At 45.6% G+C, this 22442-nt stretch overlaps 1 protein-coding gene across 5 annotated transcripts in view; it reads right to left on the bottom strand.

Moving 5' to 3' along the window:
- Nucleotides 1-271: 271 nt before the first annotated feature.
- LOC138301147 (uncharacterized) overlaps nucleotides 272-22442 on the bottom strand; it is a 50566-nt gene continuing 28395 nt past the window's right edge. For all 5 annotated transcript variants that reach the window (XM_069241316.1, XM_069241318.1, XM_069241320.1 and 2 more), the window contains one exon: nucleotides 272-7652. In XM_069241316.1, coding sequence (XP_069097417.1) covers nucleotides 3865-4974 — 1110 coding nt within the window. In that variant the 5' untranslated portion in view covers nucleotides 4975-7652 and the 3' untranslated portion in view covers nucleotides 272-3864. The remainder of the gene's footprint in view (nucleotides 7653-22442) is intronic.

Here is a 22442-nt window from a genome sequence, read left to right as displayed (position 1 = left end):
ATAAAAGCTAAACCTATTGGCTATGTTAGTGCTTGTTTCTAGAGTTACTAGTGTAGTAGGTGAGGGGATTTTGTGAATTTTGCAAATTATAATCAAACTCTGACCCAATTTACGAAGGCAACAGTGACTCCATAGGACTCGGAAGCCGCCAGTAGGCCCTTACCCCCAACACCGGTCATACACCAACCGACAAGACAATTTAGTTTGATGGAAGAAGTATTTATTTTTATATATACTTTCATTAAAAATCATAGAAACAATTTATGCAAGTCATCATATGCACATTACTCTATTAAAAACATTTCACTGCAAATTTAATATATACTGTTATAGAAGATACTTTTACATTTGTAACCATAAATTATTTTGACACGATCCCTTCCTGTCCTGATCCTCCTTTGGACCACACAGGGACTGGTCGTCACCTGTATCCCTGGGGGGGGCGGTACCCCTGCTTCCTCTGTTCCTTGCCCCCATGCTCAGGGTTCCGCCCCCTCTCCAAACACCAATCAGCCAAGGAGTGTACCGGGGCGGCCCAGGGCATGAGCCCCGTGACCACCCCAATGATCTGGGCTCCCTACCCCCAATCAGGTGTGTCCATCCACAGGTTGGTCCAGGACTTCAGGATCCTATCTCTGTTGTTATACCGGGGCCCCACCCTTGGGTCCCCTCTGTTGCTTCCGGTTACTTTATTCTCTCTTCTTCCGCCACGAGGGTGACCAGGGCCCCATGGTCCTTCGCCCTCCCCACCAGAAAACAAACACTTAGCGAAGAACCACATATCTGCCATGAATTGGTCAGTACCGGCGTCGGACAAATGAACCAAGTCCCTATGAAACATTTCCGGTCCTTTTAATTGTCTATGAGGGATGTTCCACAAACGGCCCGGACCAGGGCAAAGTTTTGCCATCTCCGCGTTAAGGCACCTAACTGACACATTGATTGTCCTTGGCTTTATTCCTGGGCCCCATTTTTTCCGCGGCACCATGTGAGACCAGGCGATGGCTGCATTAGGGAATTGCTTAGCTAGCTTCGTAATTTCTAAGAATATTGCCTCCCTGAGGGCCTTCCGTCCTAAGTGTACCAGGTCGTTGCCTCCAAGGTGAATGATGATGAGGTCTGGGGATTGGAGCCCTGCACATCCACGAGCCAGATCTACCAGCTGCTGCAGCTGTTTAATTCCTTTGCCGCCAACCCTGCACCACCTGAAGGCCACGTCTAAGCTTGTCTCTGGAATCGGTTTACGGAGCTGCTGCAACCGGTACGCCGCCCGACGAACGAATGAATGCCCCAGTACCCAAACCACATGAGGAGCCATCTACTGTAATAAAGGGAAAAATGTGTGAGAAATGATAATGATTTTAAGATAACACAGATAACCACTGATTAGACCAGCTCTGGCCTAACGTAACGCTTATAACAGTTGGATGACCATCTTCCAATGGCTTTCACCTCTGAGATGGCAAGCCTGCCCCTGCTGCCAACGTAGCTATGCCAATCCTGAATGAGTGAGGGGAGTAACCCAGGGGTTCTACGCCCGCTGCCATTAGTGTAATCTTCAGTACCTCTGTAAATTGGTAGCGCGACAGACAGTCCCCATTTGCATGTATGAATAGCGCAGTGGATTTCTCTAAAGGGCGCACCTTTAAGGTTGCAGCTAGATTCGCCACAGGACAGATAATTGACCCATGCGCTGCCCGGAGAGCAATCCTAGCCCCTTTGCCTAACTGATCAGATTTTGACTTACGCAGCTGTATGGTGGTAAAGTTTTTATCGATTATCACATCTGGCCACTGGAGACCCCCCACGTGGTCGTTCTTGGAGGTACCTAACATCTCCCCAATGCGGAAGGCCCCATAAAAAGCCACCGAAAAGACCACTGTAAATAAGGTAGCTTCAAAAGGTGATGATGTAACTAAGGTGACTGAGCCCAGCAATTTTTCTAATAATTGAGGGGTTATGGGCCTCCTGGAGTCTGCCCTGGGACCGTCCGTTCTCGACCACCCCACCAGCGTCTGCTTAATAACAAAGACATTGCGTTTAGAGTCTTGCCCCCTTAGCTTGGCGAAAAAACGGATGGCTGACAAGTTGGCCTTGGTGCAAGACACTGGTTTACCATTGCTCTTTAAATGTTGCAAAAAGACACAGATTGCTTCGGATGAAAACCAATCTAAAGAGTTCACTGATTTAAAAAACAGTCTATAATGTAAAAAGGCCCTTTCGTATGCCCCCCTTGTTCGTGTTGCCAAAGATGACACTACTAGGGCTGACAGTGCGGGACACCAATCCTCCACAGTGATGTTGGAAACTCTGTCCTCCTCTCCGACGCCTGTGGGTGGAACCTCTGAAAATCCTGCATTAATGATCGAGACAAGGCATCAGCCGCATTGTTATTTACCCCTGGAACATGTTTTGCCCGGAATGTGATGTTGAGTTTCAAACACTGTAACACCAAATGCTTAAGTAATCCAAGCACCCATCTGCAACTAGCTTTTTGTCTATTAATAGACTCCACAACTGCCATGTTGTCTGACCAAAATACTACCGACTTGTCTCTGAATATGTCGTCCCAGACAGATACTGCGACAATGATGAGAAATAGTTCTAAGAATGCAATATTTTTGGTGAGACCTAGGTTAACCCATTCTGATGGCCAATCCGCCCTGCACCAGGCGGAACCTAGGATAGCCCCGAATCCCACGCTGCCTGCAGCGTCCGTGAATAGGCCGAGGGAAGGGCTATCCACTGGGAGATGAGGCCAGATTACCGCCCCATTGAAGTCTTGTAGGAATGCATCCCATACCCTCAAATCTTCCTTTACTTCAGCAGACAGCCTGGTGTGGTGGTGTTTTTCGGTCAACCCCGCCATAGACCTAGCTATGGATCTGCAAAAAGGTCGGGCCATGGGAATGATCCTCAGGGCGAAATTCAATTGTCCCACCAGGACTTGCAATTGGTGAAGGGTGACCTTGTTAAGGGATAGGACAGTTCTGATGGACCCCTTAAAATCCTGAAGCCTATCCAGAGGAAGGCGGCATTCCCCTGCGTCGGTGTCAATTTCGATGCCTAGAAAAGTGATGCACGTGGAGGGGCCTTCTGTTTTATCTTGAGCTATTGGGACCCCGAATTCACTGAACATGGTTGTTAGAGACTGCAGGGCCCATAGGCATTTTTTTAGACTGAGGGGGTCCCAAAACTAGGAAATCATCCAAATAATGGATCACATTTCCATGACCTGTACGCCTGGTAAAAATCCACTGTAAGGCAGAAGTGAACTGTTCAAAATAACTGCAGGACACACTGCACCCCATGAGCATACACTTGTCATAAAATAGTCCCCGTTAAATTGGAATCCCAAGAGATGGTAATCTTCAGGGTGGACTGGCAGAAGCCGGAAAGCTGCCTCAATATCTGTTTTTGCTAGCAGCGCCCCACGCCCCAGACCCCTCAGCATCTCCAGAGCCTGGTCTACGGTAGCATAACGCACTGAACAGAGGGCCGGGTCTATAGCCTCATTCACTGATGCACCCCGAGGAGCTGACAGGTTATGGATCAACCTGAACTGACCAGGATCTTTTTTGGGTACTACCCCTAAGGGGAAACAAACAAAATTATTTGTAGAGGGAGAAGGGAAAGGGCCTGCCAGTCTCCCTAGTGTGCATTCTTTACCAATTTTTCTAGCCACTACACCGGGGTTCCTTACGGCAGACAGAAGATTTCTGCAATGACCTAAAAGGGGGACACAGGAGGTGGGAATTCTAAAGCCCTGAGAAAAACCTCAGCAGTTCAGCTGAAGCTTTAACTGGATAAACCTTCAGCCAAGGCATAAGAGCTTCTAAATGAATGGGAGAAGGCAAGGAGGAACTAGACACTGGGCTTACTCCCCTCTTTAACTTTGTCCCTTGATTTCTTAAGGCATTTAAATTCGGGGTGGGAGGGATGCCCACAAAATGCACAGGAGTGCCTGAATTTGCACGTCCCTGGGGGGTGGGAACATACTTTCCTGTTGAACGCCCAACAAGATCCTTTTTTGTCATTTGAATACGATGCTCGAAAGGGCTCCTTACTAGGTAATTTGTTGCTCACGCACTCCAACCAAACATTTACTTCAGTCTGGTCCCACCCAATTGCTGGGTCCTCTATCTTTGCCCACCGGAAATCCCTGTCATATTCCAGCCAAGCCTTCCCTCCATACATATGGTGGGCTTTTAGAATTTTGTTCGCATAGCATATCATTGACATACCAATTTCAGGCTTCTTTTCTAGCATGACCGACATAAACATATTAAAACCGAATAACCAATTCGTAATATTCTCTTCAATCTTTGTTTTTTTATCTGTTAATGATGAGGCTTTTGAATCTCTATCTTTTGATTCTACCTCCCTTCTCTTAGCCCTCACTAGGCTAAAAATGTCCACAAAATCCCCTTTCCATATTTTATCTTTAATTTCAGAATCCACATGTGCAGCTAACTTCCCTGGCCTAGATTGCAATGTGTCTGAACCCGTCCCCTCAACTGAAGCCGGTGTTTTTATGGCACTAACACCCTGTTCCATAACCTTACCATGCTCTTTTTCCACTGGAGGAGTCTGAGGCAGCGAGCCCGGTGCCTGGCTGACACAGGGACTTGAGGTCGTCACCTTCAATGAAGGAACATTACGCGCTGCCGCCAATGCCTCGACCTGGCGCTTAAGTTCTTGTACCATATTCTGCAATGAATCACTAGCCCACGGTGTCGTGGGGGGTGGTGTTGAGGTTGGCACAGTAATATTGGCTAACATCTGGGACACTGACAACAATACTTGAGTTGTTGGGTCCTGAGATGCCCCAGGGAGGGCCATTGCCGCCTGCCCCTGCTCTGTGGTTGTGCCAGCTCCTGGTGCCACTCCCTGCATGGTGGGTAATGCTTGTGTGGGTAACTCCTTGGTGGGTGCTGCTAATGCTGCTAAAGAACGCCGTATGTCAGCTAGCATAGCTTCCACCCCTCCCACCGGACCAGGATAGACGTCGCCACCCGGTAGCGGCCCAGGAATTCCCTCAGAGGGTGCAGCATGGTGACTAAATCAACAATAGGAGGAGGGGGGCAGAGACTGTTTGTGGCCTAGGTTGTTGGACTGCTGCGGTCTGCTTTTTATTCCTCTGTTTAACTGGAGGAAATGCTGCACGCGGGGCTACATGCGTGAGGCACGGGCAGGAAGAGCCTTCCCCACCATCCTCTCCATCTGAAGGGGCAACCTCCCCATCTGAATCACCGTCCCCTAATTTCGCTAACACCAATTTCAATAGTTGGGCCAACTCAGGATCTGTGCCCTTCCTCTTACCCACCCTCACCCTATTAGATGCCATAATGCAAAGGACAGGTGAAACAAGGTCTAAGCTGTGGTAAAGAACCTGCTAAAATTAATTACCCTGAAATAAAAAAAAAAATTTGTTAAAACAACACCAACAGTAAGATTGAAAACACAGCGTTTAACAGAACTGTACCACTGTCCCCGCAGCAAGACAGATTCTTGCACAGCTCAGCGTTTTATTTTTTAGGGTCTAACCCCCCTTTTATCCAGAGTAACAACAGGCCTGTCCGTTCAGGCCGCTGCGCCAGGAAGAAGAAGGCCGAGCCCTCTGGGGGGGTGCTTTTATGCCCCCCACTGGCTCGCGGCGGCCCAAACCGGTCCGGCACTGCTGCCGACCAAAACGTCCTAAGTTCTGCACTACTTCCGCTCGCATGACTCACAAGGCGCGCGAGCGGAAGCTGCAGGCCAGCCCGTGCACAACTAGTGCGAGGGCCAGGCCCCCGGCGTCCCCGACCCCTAAGGGCCCGCGCTCCCCCCATGTTGGGGGGGCGCTTTTCAATAGGACTGAATACAAACCTGAAGGCAGTAAGACCCTGAGGACATCCAGGCTCCCACGTGAACATCATATACCACTTCCTGTTAAGGGAAGGAACGTAGGTGGGTACCCTATAGAGGAAGCAAGTGCAGGAGTAACAAAGTGGGAGACAGGCATCCCAGAAATAGAAATGCCCCAGTGTAAGGGAAGGTCTGTCTGTAACATAAGTCAACTGTGGTCTTAGATGTGGCTGTGTCGTTAGTATTTCTTATACTACAGTGGAACTTCAGAACAAACAAGTAATCTGCATGAGTACAGCATTCTAGAGAGCGCGTTCATTGACTCATTTTACAGAATTCTGCAACTCACAGGTTAATTATTATGAACCGGAAACATCGCAAAATCTAAGTAAATAAATAAATACATTTTGTGGGAAAAGAGCATTTTCTCCATATACATTTATTAAAGCAGGAAGCATACAAGACATTGCACATTTTTCTCTGCGTCATGTAAAATTTCGTATCTTTTCACAATTGCATGAATTCGTATTCCAGCTGCAATCTGCCATGCATGCAAACAGCTTCTCTAGACAGACGCACCTCTATCGTCCTGGTGCTGTTCATTTTTGGACTTTCTTTGTTTTTCTTGTTGTAAGGCAGAATACGGGTTTTGAACGCTTAGCTACACTTGCCTTATCCTTCAAAGGTACTGGAATCCCTGTTTTCAGGAGCATGACATCTTAAAATACATCTCCCTCAACACAGAAGAAAGCACTGCAAAGAAAAACCAGTACAGCTCCATTAAAACATTAAAACCTAAACCAATAAACAAAAAGCCAAGTGTCCGTAAGCAGTGTTGGTGCGCACAGCATGTTTCACATGTCTCTCCGACGCCCATCCAATGCCTGAGCATCCCTGCATCTGAGCCTTCACTTCAATTTATTGCAGATTCTGGATAGGAGAGCTCCCTAGCTCAAGCAGGCGGTCTGAATCCTGTGTTGAAGGCTGATGAATGGGAAGGGGTGCCAGGCATGCCAGAGTCTAGACCGGAACCAACCCTATGGATTTCACAGAACTTGACCAAATGGAATGTAGGGGAGTTTCCTGTCACACAATTCTCACCTAAGATCGTCACCTTCATGTATGAGCGCGTATGCAACAAGTGAACTTGGTTAAATCACACTTTTCACCACACGCAGTCTGTTCACATTTGAGGGGAAAGGGAAGGACAATAAATGCTTTGCGGGTAGCTGTTATAATGCTGCTTTGACTGTCCTTATCGATGGAAGCCATCCTTCGAGACTGCCTGTAAGGCCCTTGTGTGTGCCTAGATATTTGTCGAAGTTCAGTCTTCCTGGAACACTGGAGTAAGCAAATCACTGCTCCCCTCACATACTTTATCGATCATGATACATTTATAGTTCCACAGAAGCAACAGGATCATTATGGTAATAAAGGCCAAGACGACAAGAGCCACTAGTGTCTTGCTGGAAGAGCTTCTTTTGGACTCTGCTACTTGATTCTCCACACCACATTGTCCATACTCGATGTCAGTATGACGCTGAAAGTTGTCCATCCATCGGAGCCGCACAAAGGACTTTAGACTCGAAAGAACAATATGATGGCAGCGTTGAGGGTCATTGCTGCCCTTCTGGTCTGGGCAAAGGCTGGTATAATCCTCGTTGGAGATGGATGTGCTCATCATGATTGATCACTCAGCAGGAAATCAATGGGTAACCTCTTATGGCGTATTTCTTCACCATATGTTACTACTTCTCTGTAGCATTAATGTGTGGCTATATCATGCGTATTTCCACCCAAGATACCTGAATGACACAGAAAAAATGTGAGGATCAGTGATTGCTTTCATTGTTATTCTGCCCTCATTATGACTTCCCACATGGTGTAAACATTACCAGATCCATGACCATACTACCTTATTGGTTAATCAGTACATTTATATGCTACATTAACAAATCATGCAAGAAGAGCACTGCTACTGCTACTCATAATGGATAACTTACAAGCTAACGGGACAAGTTAAAATCAGTTTAAAACCTGGAAGGGTGGCTAACTATCCTGGCAGCATTTTGGGCTTGTTTGTGCCAAAAGATTGTTTGCGTTCCTTGTGTTAAGGGACTAAAAACAAAATGAAGATGCAGAGGCTATTGAGACATAAGGCAAGACTTATCATCGAACTCCCAGTCCTACTGTACCTCACAAACACCCTAATGGAAAAGTGATGGCAACCCCATCAGATGTAATCTGATTGTCTCCGCAGTGCGATGGAGAGAAAAAAACTGATCAAAAGCGAGACGTGATTGGGAGAAGAGTAGTAACGTTATGTGCAAAAGTAATTCAGTTGAGTATAGTTGTTTTTTTAAAGGATAATGCTTTAACTTATTAAAGTTTTAAAAGTTTGCAAAGTAGTCATTTTATATCTCAAATAGGCCCATAAACATGATTTGAAACTGAAAAATAGTATGGAAAGTTATGAGGTGGCCTGTAAAATGGCTGGTGTCCTCCTCTGTTGTTGTTGCTGGCTTGGCACAGTGATAAAGTCAAACATGAGAAATCCAGAGGCTGAATGCCATAAGTTATCTGGTTAATTGAAATATTTTGAAATTTAGAGTGATACATTTTCTAAGTTTTGCTGAACGGATATGTCTACATGGTTTTGAAATATGAATCTTCTCTTGCAGGTTGGAGGTGCTAATTTGGTTGGAGGGGTGTCCCTAATAATTCACTGTAAATGCTGTGGCCTATGACAGCCATGACACAGCAGCCTTCCGAGTGGTGACTCGTAAAGGGGCCGTCAGGTGTGGAGAAAAAAAAAACAGTTTTCTTTAACTAGTTCTACATCTCCAACAATAGGCACTCTAGAATGTTGATTGGTTTGATTACATCTGCTTGAGTTTTGAAATGCATTATAACATGATTCACTAGATGGCTCTTTTGAATGCAGCAACCACAAATAAGCCTTTCAACGCAGATTTAAAGCATTTTACATAATGAAATATGGAGTGATCTCGGTCAGCTGAATGCTTAGGTACCTGTTTTGGGCTGATGATACACATCCTATATCTGTTTTCTTTTAACTTCCTTCTTAATTTCCTCATTTCCTTCATTCTCATTCTAACGGTTTGTGACTGTTCCTTTAGCTGTCGATGAAGCTATATTCTTTAAAGTTTTTGTTAAAGGTACCTGTCTTCACTTTTTAATTGATATGATGTAAATTCATTTTTTGTTGTTATTGATTGTAAATTGTTTTTCCACTGATAGCGTATGTGGAGAAATCAATAAAGAAATCTTAAAGCCCTCTCCTTTTTAAGTATAGAAAGACAAGGCACACCATGGACAAATCTGTTACTACTGCAAGAACATTTGTTGAACTCCCAGAAAACTTCAGCTTCTCTGCAATAACAGTATTTTATTGAGATTCAACTCTTTTTGTATTCATCCATTCTCCATTTTAGGTTGTTTCAGATGCTCATTTAAGTCAGAAACTGTGTTCATACTATGAATGCTACATCAAGGCTGGTTGGATGAGAAAACTTCTTCATAACCTGGGTATTGGAAGAGCTGTGAGTTTTTGCTCTGTTAACATTGAGGCAGTTGCTAAGGTTGCTGCTGGTCAACAATTGCCTAAAGAAAGGCTTCCATTGTTGCAATTTCCACCCGGGTTTCTCTTTCATCTCTAGAGAGGGCTAGTGCCGCTAAATAGTGCTATCCCTCATTAAATTTATGCTTAGGTGGAATTTTTGCTTACAAAAGCTATTGCATTATTTGCATACCACCTTACTGCCTATGGCAGGGCCCCCAACAGCACCTTCTGGATGGTTGAGTAAGTATCTACTCCCTGTGATATGCATGGGAGGAAAGGTATTGATTTGAGGTGCAGCCTTATGAGTAGTTTGTTCAGAGTTAAGCATGAGGTTCTGAGATGTTATATGGTCATACAGTGCTTAATGCATAAAAAAGAGGTGAAAGAGTGTGATAAAAAATCGAAATATGCTTATACGTTACATATGTTTCTTGATTGTTTACCCTTGGCCAACGGGCATCGAATCCCCTGGATCAAATATGTTAAAGAAGTGTTTTACTGGATAGGGAAACTAGGCATCTTCCGTACATTGTCACCAGATAATGTCTGTGCGAAAGAGTTATTGATAACGTTATTTCTGGAGAACAGCGTTGAGGGCAGGATCTTTTCTGAGATGTCTAAAACTACTGTGAACTCCTATGCTTTAATATCCTCCGTTAACCATATTGAACCATATCTCATGTTCACAACCACCCCGTACAAGAAATTTATTTTGACACGTTTTCTGTTCAGTCAAATTCACACGATATTGACTTGCCCAGAAAAAGGCTAATGGAATTATTTGCCTTTTTGTTCATTTGACAATCAGTCATTACAAACTTTACATTGTTTGTAGCTAATACAAAGTTACTAGGAAACAAATTTTGTTGCTCCTGCAACAAAAGCTTAATTTTAGACATCATAGGTTAGCCTTTACATTTACACAACAACTCTCATCAGAATTCATATGGATTTCTGTTGTCAACTTTATTCAGTATTGTAAGAAATTGGGTTACTGGTTAAGCGGGGGGTGAAACCCTACTCAATAGCAACCACAATTATTGTCAGGGTGAACTCTCAGGCAAACTCCAATTTAACATGTGCTCAACTCTCTGGCAGCTTGACTCAGGGCAATCAGGCTTAACTTAGAGGTAATGTGTAAAGTATTTGTGCAGCACTTCAAACACTATAGCGTATGATTTAATAAATCATGTCAGTTGTACTGGAGATATGCAATTTTAAAGATTTCAGTGAATATGGGGCCAAAAAGTACAAGTGGCAACTGTGGCTATCTGGTCGAGCTAGACAGGGACAAAGCCACAAGTTCAGGCCGACTGCGATGGAGCATGGACTGTCTAAAGGGATCCACTTAGATCGCTAAACACAGTACCTCAGTCCTGATTGCAGAGGGATGCGGGGTGTCCCATGTAGAAGATGCATCTTGCAGCAGAGGCAATGTGTGGTCTGGGTGAGGAAATGCATAGTGAAAATATCCTGCGTAGGAGCTAATTTTGCAATCTTCCATGTAACGTGAAAGTGAAGAAGTGGCAATGCACTAGTGTTAAAGCACACAGTGCATATATACGTTGAGTTGAGCCCTACCTCTGCCATGCAGAAAACGTCAGTTCTTTCCTGTACTCTCTTGTGACTCTTGTGTCATGCACTATTAGTGAATGTGTCATACATTCATTTTTAAGTGCAAAATCAGGTTCAAGCACTGAATGTGTTCTATGTGCCATTGCCCCTGTGCAATTGTCACTGTAATGCCAACATTAGCTCCGGTATCTTCACCTTTTGCTGAGTAGCCCAGACCTGATGCCCACTTTCATGTCTGCCATCTATGTTTGGAAACTGAGAGCACTGCAGCTCAATTCCCCTTGGACCCAGCATGGCAATGGGCAGAAGCTGCATTGGTGACCCACTAACCCCATCTCGGCTCAGCACCTCACAAGCCCAAATCTGAGAGCTCAAGCCAAGGGAGAAGGCGATTTCTTGGGACAGTCTGTGAAGAGGATTGGCCTACACATATTGGCATTTAAGAATTTCTGCTGAAGGTTTCCCATACTTCAGCTCTTGTAAACAGATAGCGCTGTCATTAGCCAAACAAAAATAGTTAGGTCGTTAAGTGCTTATGTATCGCAAATAGCTACCCACTCTGGGTATCCCAGCGCTTTTTGCAACAGGTAGGTGTATATAACTCAGATGTTTCAAAACAGCTACATCTTTAATTGTCTGCAAAAAACTGGCAGGGAGGGGAAGGTTCTTAAATGTTGTGGCCGAGAGTTCCGAAGCTTAGTGCCCATAAATGAAAAAGAAAAACCTCCCAATACAGTGAGTTTAATCTTCGCAACATAGCACAACGAGAGGTTCCTAGAATGCAGATACAGAGAAGGTTGATACGGTTTTATCAGACCTTTAAAATGGTGGGGGGCAATGCCTGCCCTGGCTTTAAATACATAACACCAGTGCTTAATTTGTAAATAAAAACGTGCCGGTGCTCAAAGCCTTCCTCTTAAACATGCGGTTGCTGTATTTAAATGTGTGAGCAGAGAATACTGAGGCAGCATAATTCTGAAGCCATCTCGGGCCTCTTCAATCCATTTAAAGCCCCTTCCTGCCCCTTCAGATCACTCTTGCAGCTTTCTGCTTTCTCCCTTTGTGACGCTTTTTCGTTTATCTCTTCCTCCGCCTTTCCCATATGTGTCTTTTGCTCGCAGCAAATGCTTGGGGCAGATAAATAAGCGCCGGCCCTCAAAAATGAGTGCCGGTGAGGTGCTCAGCACCGGAAACAACAAGAACAAATTAAGCACTGCATAACACAGAGCCTTGAAATTGCCCCTTTTTGCCACTTCTAGCCAGTGCAGCTCACTGCGGCAAGAAGCAACTGAGGCATGTTTTGGTAATTGATAGATCAACCTCACAGCTGCATTCTGCACCACTTGCAGGCGCCTCATGGAGGCTTTGTCAGCTCTCAGGTATAATATATTACCATAGCCCAGGCTAGATTAAATAAGTGCCTGGATTACAGTTTAATGGCCAGATGTAGGAAGCATCCAGATGAATTTCAGTAGCCATTCATCCTGACAAAGCAAGCTCCAGATACTTTTGCCACCTGTGGCTTCATGGACGTCTTAATATTAATCAGGAAGCCTAACTTCTTGACTTTAGAAGCGGGACCAGGAGTCTCCTGCAGCACCGCAGGCCAATGCTGTGGCCCCCAAAGGCGCTGATTTTTTTCCAAGGATCAGCAATTCTGTTTTATCGCCATTCAATTTCAGCAAATTTGTTATTCATCCAGGAGGCTACCTGAACCAAAAAGGAGTTCAGAGAAACAGAGCTGTGGTCCAGAGCAGATGATAGTCAGAAGATTATTTGTGTATCATCGGCATAAGAAAAAAGAGTAAGACCACAATGCTCTACTAGCTAAGCCAAAGGGCGCACAGATATTAAAAAGAGCCGGACTTAAATCTGATTAGACCAGAAGCTTCAGTGGCAGCAAAGATATAGCACTGGGGGTATGCTTGTTGAACTGAAGATCTTCTACGTCATACAGAGGACGGGGAGCAACTGAAAGCTCAAGCTAGACTTGTGCTAGATTCCTGGCTCTGGCTCAATTCGAGGTCTTCTTGGTCCCTCAAGCCCAAAACGAGCCAACCTTTCACAGGAAGCCATGTTGCTTAGTGACTGCAAATGCTGACTATGTAACATTGGCAACCAGGATCAAATCCAGGCCTTGGCTCCACATCCTGTGAATTCTGGCAAATCTACCTGTGCCATACAAAATGTGTAACGTAGTCTGTTTCTGTCAGCAATTGCTTGTATGTCATTAGGCAAGGTTTGTGCTATATGAAACGGCTAAAAATAAAACAATGTGGATACTGTCTGTCATTCAGCTCTAATCTCCAGGCTAAGGCCATAGCAGTAACTTTTGGTGTCATAAACAAATACCCATCTAGTGGCTGAATTGAACATTGTGAAGCAGGAAAATCTGGGCTCAATCATGGCTTTCCTGCTTGACCAGACTGTGTGTTCCGAAGCAAATACTTTGTCACCAAGTCACCTTTTCTTTCATTATCACATATCAGAACACCTTGAAATATGTGCGTTCAGTATGTTCACTGTTCAAAAACTTGTTGTACAGAGCACCCTGAGATATGTGATTTCAGGATGTCCACTGTACAAGAACCTCTTTTGTGTTTGATTTAATGAACTATAAAGTTGCTCTGTTTATTATAACAACCTAGACCACATGTAGGGTACACATGATAACCCGCTTGCCTCTTTTTTCCCCCCAATAGCATTGTCAACAAGGAGAGGCAGGAATGTTTTCAGTATATCTTGAAAAGCTATCACTTTTAATGAATAACTCGAGGTAGAGATAAATTCTGATATGCTACGGTGAATCGCTTCCACGTGTTGAATAAATATATATTTTTTTAATTTTGAAGATACCTTATCATAGTCTTGCATGAGGTTTGCTGCATGGCTTATATGCCAAATATGTTCGCAGCTTGGCTCATGCGTGTGCCCTCATGGCCTACCCTTTGCTCAGCTATGGCTCTGCTCTAACTGTTAATTTGTTGGCTCGCCCACCTCTACTGCACTGCTGTAGTCTTTTTAATGCATGTTAAGCCAGACTGTTGAGATGAACGCTTTTTTGTAGATACATCACGGCGTATGAGTCCATGTGCAGCTTTCGGATACTGGTGAGGAGGTCTGCCACATTGTTGATTGCCGTTATGGTCTGGCTTGAAAGCACAGCTGTCGTCAGACTTTGTTGTGGTACTCATAACCAGAAGAAGGGGTTTAGCTCCACCCACATGTTGGGAGTCAGACATGCAGGATTTGATTGGACAGACTTTGTGAGCCTCCTTTGAAAGAGTGCTTATTTCACAAAATATGTTTTCTGTTGCGTCCACCAGGGGCACTGACCATGTGGTCCCAAACCATCCTTCTTTCTATAATCCTCATTGAATCCCTCCAGCGGTGATGAAGTCTTACATTAATTACATGTTTGTACTTTTTTTGTTTCCATAACCCTGCTCATTTGTTATTCTTGTGTCACTGTTATTTAGGTCGAGTATAGGCAGTGCGCATGCGCTGCCTGAAAGACTTGCTGTATACAGTGAAAGGACTTTGATCCCGCTTGCTGCTTGCCATCGGTTGACTCCACTGTTGCTCTTCTTTGCTGCCTCCTAACTGGTTTGTGCAGCTGATACGTCACTTCCGTTCTTAGCTGAGGAGCACTGGCCAAGAACAGATTAATTGCTCTTGGTTAGTGCCCGTCCACTGCGATGCTGGTACTATTTATTCTACCTGCTCCCATTTTGCCTGCCCTCTTTTTCTATGCAAACACAGTTGTAATATTAGAAGTGCGCTGAAACTTTGAATTCAGAGTAAAATTGTTGTACTAACTAAAACATCTACTTATTCTAACTAAGTTTTTAACATTTTTCTCTGCATGTTACCAGATTGACAAAATGACTGGTAGTGGAGGAAAAGGCACTCGTCTCCAGTATTGGCAAGCTGAGCTTAAACTAGATTGTGATGACAAACCTCACCGGAAACTGTCTCTTGCTTCGCCTTCTTCTCTGGCTGACAAACAAGATGGAGAAGAGATTGAGGGGGTTATTCTAACTTTGGAGGAGGTGTTAATCCGTCCCAAAAGTGACGGAAAAGTGACGGATTTACCACCAGCCGTATTACGAGTCCATTATATCCTATGGAACTCGTAATACGGCTGGTGGTATATCCGTCACTTTACCGTCACTTTTGGGACGGATTAACACTCCTCCAAAGTTAGAATAACCCCCTGAGTCTCTGAAGCACTGCAATAACCTCACCCCTCTCTTTTTCCTACTTCAGCCTGGGAATCCTGGTGGGTGAAGCTGAGGATAAGTCGAGGCCATGAGTGGTGACAGCAGCATGGGGGAGCCCCTTGAAGAGGCAGCATCGGAGTCCACTGATTTAGCAGCCTTTCACCAATCAGGTGAGAGCTTTGCCCCCATAATCGGTATAGTTGCTCACAAATGGAAGCTGCAGTACTACCTAGGTCATCTTGTGTGATTTAAGTCTGCGCTACCTACTGAGTTCAATTTTAGCTTGTGCTGCTTTGAGGAACGGGCAGTTGGTACAGACGAAGTGAATAGTAGTCCTGCGTGTTATCTAGATGTGATTTTATTTCTCTTCTCACCCTCAACATTGCTGCCTGAACTTTGCAAAGAATCCCAGCCAGGGGCAAGACGTGTCACGGTTTTGGGCGGGTCTGATCAGGACTCTGGTTGGGGCACCCCTTGAGGTCACAGAATATCCCAAAGAGGTAGTGTACTGGGGCAGAAGAGCAGCTAAAGGCATACACGGGAAAGGACAGCTATGGACAGGCACAGGAAACAGGAAAGTAAAGCAGAGCAACCCTTGTGTGAACAAACAGGAAACGGATTACTAAGGAACAAACACACTGGGGTTGTACACAGGGTAGGGCGCAGAACCTCCCACAGTGACAGGGAATGTCAATGCCTCTGTGCAGTTTGCTCTTACAGATAGTCACCCCGCCAGCCCATAGAAAGGAGGCAGCAGAAGTGATTCTGACTCTGGACCCTAGAGTAGAAACAAGGATAGAACTTACATACACAAGACAAGCTCTGGATGGGGCTGGAATTGCCTCCTGGAGACCAGGAGCCAACCCCAGTACAAAGGAGGACACTTATACACGGCTGAAGACTGATAGAACACTTACCAGACACATACCGAGAGGAAACGGAAACAGAAGGAACAAACTAAGAGGCAGAGGCAGGAACTGGGAACAGGCTCAGGCTGAAGCTAAGGCAGGACTAGGACTGGAAAACCGGGTGCAAAGGTCTGCTGGAACAAACAGAGACAGGAATGGGAAACAGAGAGCAGGCTCTGGCTGGAACAAGCAAGGCCAGGGCTGGAATACAGGGAGTAGGAATAAGCAGTAAACAGGACTGGGAAACAGAGAACAGGTTCAGGCTGTAACAAAGCAGGCGCAGGACAGAGAAACAGTGAGCAGGCTCTGGAAGAAACAAACAGGTACAAAGCTAAGAGATAGGGAACAGACTCTGGCTGGAACAAGGCAGAGAAACATATAACAGGATCAAGCTGGAACAGAACAGGAACAAGACTAGAACACCATCCGAAAAGGGGTCTGTAACACAAAGGAATCGAACTCCAATGCACGACAAGGATCATGAGGAAATGGCAAGCTGCAGAAAACCCCAGGTGGAATCACATGACTGGGCTGCACAGGAGAGGTCTCAGGTCTGTGTAGTTTCTGACACTCGCAAGTCCTGGAGGAAAGGATCTGGTGAAAAGGAGCAACTGGACTTATCCCATAGAAAACAATGTATAACAGAATCCAGGCTTTCCTGACTACCAGGCTGTGCATTATGGGATTTGCAGCCCCAGGAAGCAAATGTAATACTACAAAAGCATACCATAGCGAAAAGAGAAACAAACGGGAGTCAGCAAAGGACTCTAGATGAGTGTTCAAGGTGATTCCCAGGCTTCCGACAGTCCCCTTACAACGTCCCCTAGAGATGGGCCGACCGAGTCGTAACAAGGCGTACCTTTTTTTATGGTAATGGGCGTGCACACATACCCGCCTTTTGTTTAATGTGGCCCTTGGTAAAGGCCTCAGGTCACTCACGAATGCAGACCCCAATCCCATATGATGGATCCATCAGCCACCTACCATCACATCTTGGGGTGGCATTGATGTCTCCAAAAGTCAAAAACGTGACGCTTACACAATCTTTTCTCACCCTAGTAATGGCGTTTCAATGACACTAAGAGGCGTTTTTGTGACTGTAGTTATAATTGAGACTTGCACATTTATTCATCGACGCTCGACTTTTGTTCATGGATCCATACTTGGACATTGCAGCTGATGTGTTTTTTTGCAGTGCAGAAATGGGGAGGGACATTTCAATCCACCAGTGTAATTTGTGATTCGCAGTGGACACAGTGTTGCAAATGTCCAGCATGCTTTTCACACTAGAATCGAGACGCAATAGTTTTTCAACTCGCCCTGCGCCAACCCTAAAAGTCGAATCGCGGTGAAGATATTTGTGATGTACCTTTTTTATGAACTCATTTACAGACTGACTCCATATAATTCTAGTGTTTCTTAACGATTATCTGTGTATCATGAGTAGTGGTAGTGCATGAAGATGACCCCTCTGATCTAATTGGCGCGAAGCCCCATTTAGTAGGCAGCAGTCACAATTTGTTTGGAAAGCGTGCCAGAGATATTCAACAGACCCTAGTTGGAGAAAGAACTATGTTACAGTTTTAAGTAACCACTGCCTTCATCAGGATTTGACTCCTGTAACTTGTTTAAAGAATAAAACAACAGATAGTTCCTAAATAAAAGTGGAGTGTGGGTTCAGAAAATCACTTGATGGGACTGAGCCCTGTCAACACTCCTGTGTTTACCGAGTAACTAATTGCAGTACTGTAACTTTTGTGGAAATTCACAATCCCACTGCCCCTTCTCATCCCTCCCTCTCACTCCCTGTCTCCTCTCTGTTCTACCTGCTCACACATACTACCTTCCTGTACCTCCTCACCTGTGCACTGGTACACCTCTAGCCTCCCTCCCTCCGTGTGCCCCTCCCACTTGTCCCTCTATCTCTCTCCCTCGCACTCTCACCCCTTTCTCTCACTCTCTCATACACTGTTCCCACTTCTCTCATGTGGTTAACAGGTCTTCAAGCACAGTTTCTTTCCCGTGCCTTATCAAGGTGTCCGTCCCTCAAATCCATGCTCTCCTCCTCTTCTTAAGGTGCTTCTGCGTACACAGGCGTTCCCTCTTTATGAGTCTGTTGCCTGCTCTTCCCTTCTTACTCTCTTTCTCACACACTTTCTGCTCCTCTAGCTTGAGTTCATTCACCACTTCCTGAACAAAATACCTATCCGTCTCTATCTTCCTTTCTATCTATTGCGCGCAACTCTCACCCCTGTCCAGGACACAGGTCCTAAAAAAAGAAGTGGGGGACTTACTAAGTTAGACAGAATAGAAGTGACATCATGCTGCGCAATATCACAGCATGTGACATCAGGGGGCGTGACATTGCAAGTGGCATCACAAGATGTGATATCACATAAAGTGGCATTACAACCCATAACCTCACGAGAAGTGATATCACAAGAAGTGGCATCTGATCGTAAGACCTCACACATATGTTTAGCAGGACTATAAGGAGTACATTTGGGCATATCACCAGATTTAACAAATGAGATTTTGCATTGTGGTTGCGCCAAAAAGTAACACAAGCCAGACGTAAAATCTGGGCTGCAATTTCAACATTTTTTTTTTTTATCTTTGCTACAAAACAAATTGACACAAGGAGAAACTTGGCAATAAATGCTCTTCTTAATTGGCTGCAGGGGCTGCTTTAAAAACTCTTATGGGGTTAAGGCACCTGCTGCAGATAGATTTGTATGCCCCATAAATTGCAGGGAATAGCAATAGTGGTAAGAATACTGGTGGTTAACACATTTGGTGGAGAGACGTGTGTTGTGTCTAGTCCCAGTTTTTAATCAAAGCAGCACAAAGGCTTAACGTGTCTCCTGCAAAGCACATCATGACAGAATGTTATTTCATATATATATAGGTAAGTGGGCTACTGCTTTTAATATGAAGAACGGAGATCCTTTTGTTGCGTGTGGTTCATAAATTGTAATCCTTCCAATATAGCACAGTGAGCTATGAAGGACTTGTGACTCCTACACCTTGTAACCCTCATTATCCTATGTAACACATCCTGTACATAGATTTACATGATTTATTGTCAACGTATAGTGTGTACATGTGATGTAAAGCACTCTGAAACCCTGCAGTGGCGCAAGTAGTGCAATAAAAGAAATAAAACAAAATAGTGATTTTTAAATTGCTATTTGTGTAAATACAGAAACAGGCCAGCATATCTGACATTCTTACTGTGCATTCATATCTCTTATTACAAGGGACTGATCAAAGACAAAATCATGCCTCTCTTAAGTACCTGTGAAGTGACAACAAGCCATGTGCCTTTGTTTCCCCTCCATTGCGTTAGCAAGTTGGTGTGAGGCTCCAGATATCTCCAGCAAGAACAAAAGCAGGCCTGATGGCCACCTAACTTTGGCCTTTGTTTTGGCACCAGCTTGAATTAAAACTAAAAGATCAAACCCCCTCTGCCTCTGCCACGTTGCTGCTTGGAAGGCAAGCAGACAACATGTAGGAGCTGCTGAATGTGTTGCAGTGTTTAAACAATACACCCAGATGAGTTCAGTGTAATACAGTGCGGCAAAACTACTTGTCAGGGTGGACGGTGTCCAACTTATGAAAATAGTGGGTGGGTGCGGTATACCCGCATGTACCCCAGAGTTGTGCTCTGACCCATCTATTCACCATACCACATAATTCCACTACACACACTACACAATTCCAACCCGCACAATTCCTCATCTAACAATTCCAATACAACACACATAATTATACTCCACACCACATACATCCACTACACTCCAAACCAAAACCCACAGGTAAAAGACACTGTAATTTACAACACCAATAGCCCTAACTCTCACAAATGCGAGACCTATTGCATTGCAAATGCTAGCATTATTTTGTGCTCAGACTGTTTGGCACGCACTCTATGTCGCAGTGAATTCTGTATTTGGTTAACTTATTGTTTCGCTGTGTTGGTGGTGGTGGAATGGTGCCGTCTGTAGTGATTGAGTACTTCCCGTTCTCCTCTCTGTACTGATAGTCCTGTGTGGGAAGCAGAACGTTGTTGGTGTTTGTAAGGAAAGGAGCTGGGGTTTTGCCTGTTCTTTCTGCGGGTTCACTACTGCGCTTAGAAAGCTGGAGCTGCGAATGGAATGTTGTGCGCCTAGAATGCTGCAAGCGCTGTACTCTGCCTGGAGGCCGCGCAGCCGCAGTAAGGCTGCCCTGCAGAAAACAAGCCTGCGAGCGGAGGCTCTTCGTGCCCCACTGCCTGTAAGCTTCTTATTACAGCACTTCCCAGAAACGTAAAAGAAATGTTGAAAAACCGGGTATATGTCAACAATACTGGCAAGTAAAGCAGAAGAAACCTCGGCTGCCACGACGGGCCCATCCTGTGTAGTGGTTCCTCCCTTTCCATGCTTCCGTTTTTACTTGGGAGGGGGGGGGGGGGGGGGGGGGGGGGGGGGGGTACCCCGTGATATGAATACTCAGGTATTTGAAAATGAATGCCTTTTTACCCGGAGGAAGCAGGCGGCATGACTGCTAAGTTTGAAAGGCTCGTTTTACCGTCCTCATCTTCAAACCTGTGGGTAGCATGCTGCGGTAATGGAAACAACACACACCTGCTAAATCCAGTCCACGACCAATATTGATAAACCGGCACGGAAAATAACGGCATCGTATGTTTTTATGTAAAGCCTTGGCATTGAAAAGATGCCGCTGGCCCTAACAGCAAGCAAGGAAACGTGATTTTCTCCCCTGACATAGCAATAAAAACAGCTATATCGGGGAGGAAGTGGGCCTCTAATACCCCTGACCCTGGTGTCACTGCACCGGCAGTACTCTTAGAACCATATTTATATTTTTTTAACGCCGCATTTGCGCCGCTTTTTGACGCAAAAGCGGTGCAAACTTACAAAATACAATTGTATTTACAAAATACAATTGTATTTGTAAGTTTGCGCCGCTTTTGCGTAAAAAAATGACAACCATGCGGCGCTAAAAAAAAAAAAGGATAAATATGGGCCTTACTATCTCCAGCCCTGCTTAGGGTTTCTAGACGTTTTTTGTCCCTGTAAATGCCCATCTGAATCATAGTCATTTCTCCCGGTGCAGAATGGTGGGACATGCAGGTCTTCATATTTGATGCATGGGTCAGTTACCAGCAATTTTGCTTGTTTTGGAAATTATTTTGGTAAACCCAGCCGTGAAATGTCGGAGCCCTTGATAACGGGCTTTTGTTTAGATAGGTTAGGGCAGTGACGTGTATTTTGTCTCGGTACGTAAGGGTGGTGACTGGGCTGTTGTTAGGTAGGTTCAGCACTGACTTGGCTTTTGCGATGCCTGTCCTTGTCTATGTAGGAAGGGTGTAATGCATGGGTACTCACAAACATTTTCTCGGGGGCCAAAATTGCAGTATGGTTTGCGGCCGAGGGCCGCACTGACGTGACAGCGGGGGGCGGGGCTTAGAGGGGGAACAACCACCCCACCCCCTTTTTCAAAACAATGCCATCTGCACACAGCGCCATCTGCTCCCACCCTACCCCAGTAACACACACAGCGCCATCTGCTCCCACCCCTACCCCAGTAACACACACAGCGCCATCTGCTCTCACCCCTACCCCAGTAACACACACAGCGCCATCTGCATACAGCACCATCTGCTCTCACCCCTACCCCAGTAACACACACTGCGCCATATGCACACAGCGCCATCTGCTCTCACCCCTACCCCAGTAACACACACTGCGCCATCTGCACACAGCGCCATCTGCTCTCACCCCTACCCCAGTAACACACACAGCGCCATCTGCTCTCACCCCTACCCCAGTAACACACACAGCGCCATCTGCATACAGCGCCATCTGCTCTCACCCCTACCCCAGTAACACACACTGCGCCATCTGCACACAGCGCCATCTGCTCTCACCCCTACCCCAGTAACACACACAGCGCCATCTGCTCTCACCCCTACCCCAGTAACACACACAGCGCCATCTGCTCTCACCCCTACCCCAGTAACACACACTGCGCCATCTGCATACAGCGCCATCTGCTCTCACCCCTACCCCAGTAACACACACTGCGCCATCTGCACACAGCGCCATCTGCTCTCACCCCTACCCCAGTAACACACACAGCGCCATCTGCTCTCACCCCTACCCCAGTAACACACACTGCGCCATCTGCATACAGCGCCATCTGCTCTCACCCCTACCCCAGTAACACACACTGCGCCATCTGCACACAGCGCCATCTGCTCTCACCCCTAACCCAGTAACACACACTGCGCCATCTGCATAC

Source organism: Pleurodeles waltl, chromosome 6 (genome assembly GCF_031143425.1).
Source record: "Pleurodeles waltl isolate 20211129_DDA chromosome 6, aPleWal1.hap1.20221129, whole genome shotgun sequence".
Taxonomy (NCBI): Eukaryota; Metazoa; Chordata; class Amphibia; order Caudata; family Salamandridae; genus Pleurodeles; species Pleurodeles waltl.
This window is presented reverse-complemented; position numbering and strand designations above follow the sequence as displayed.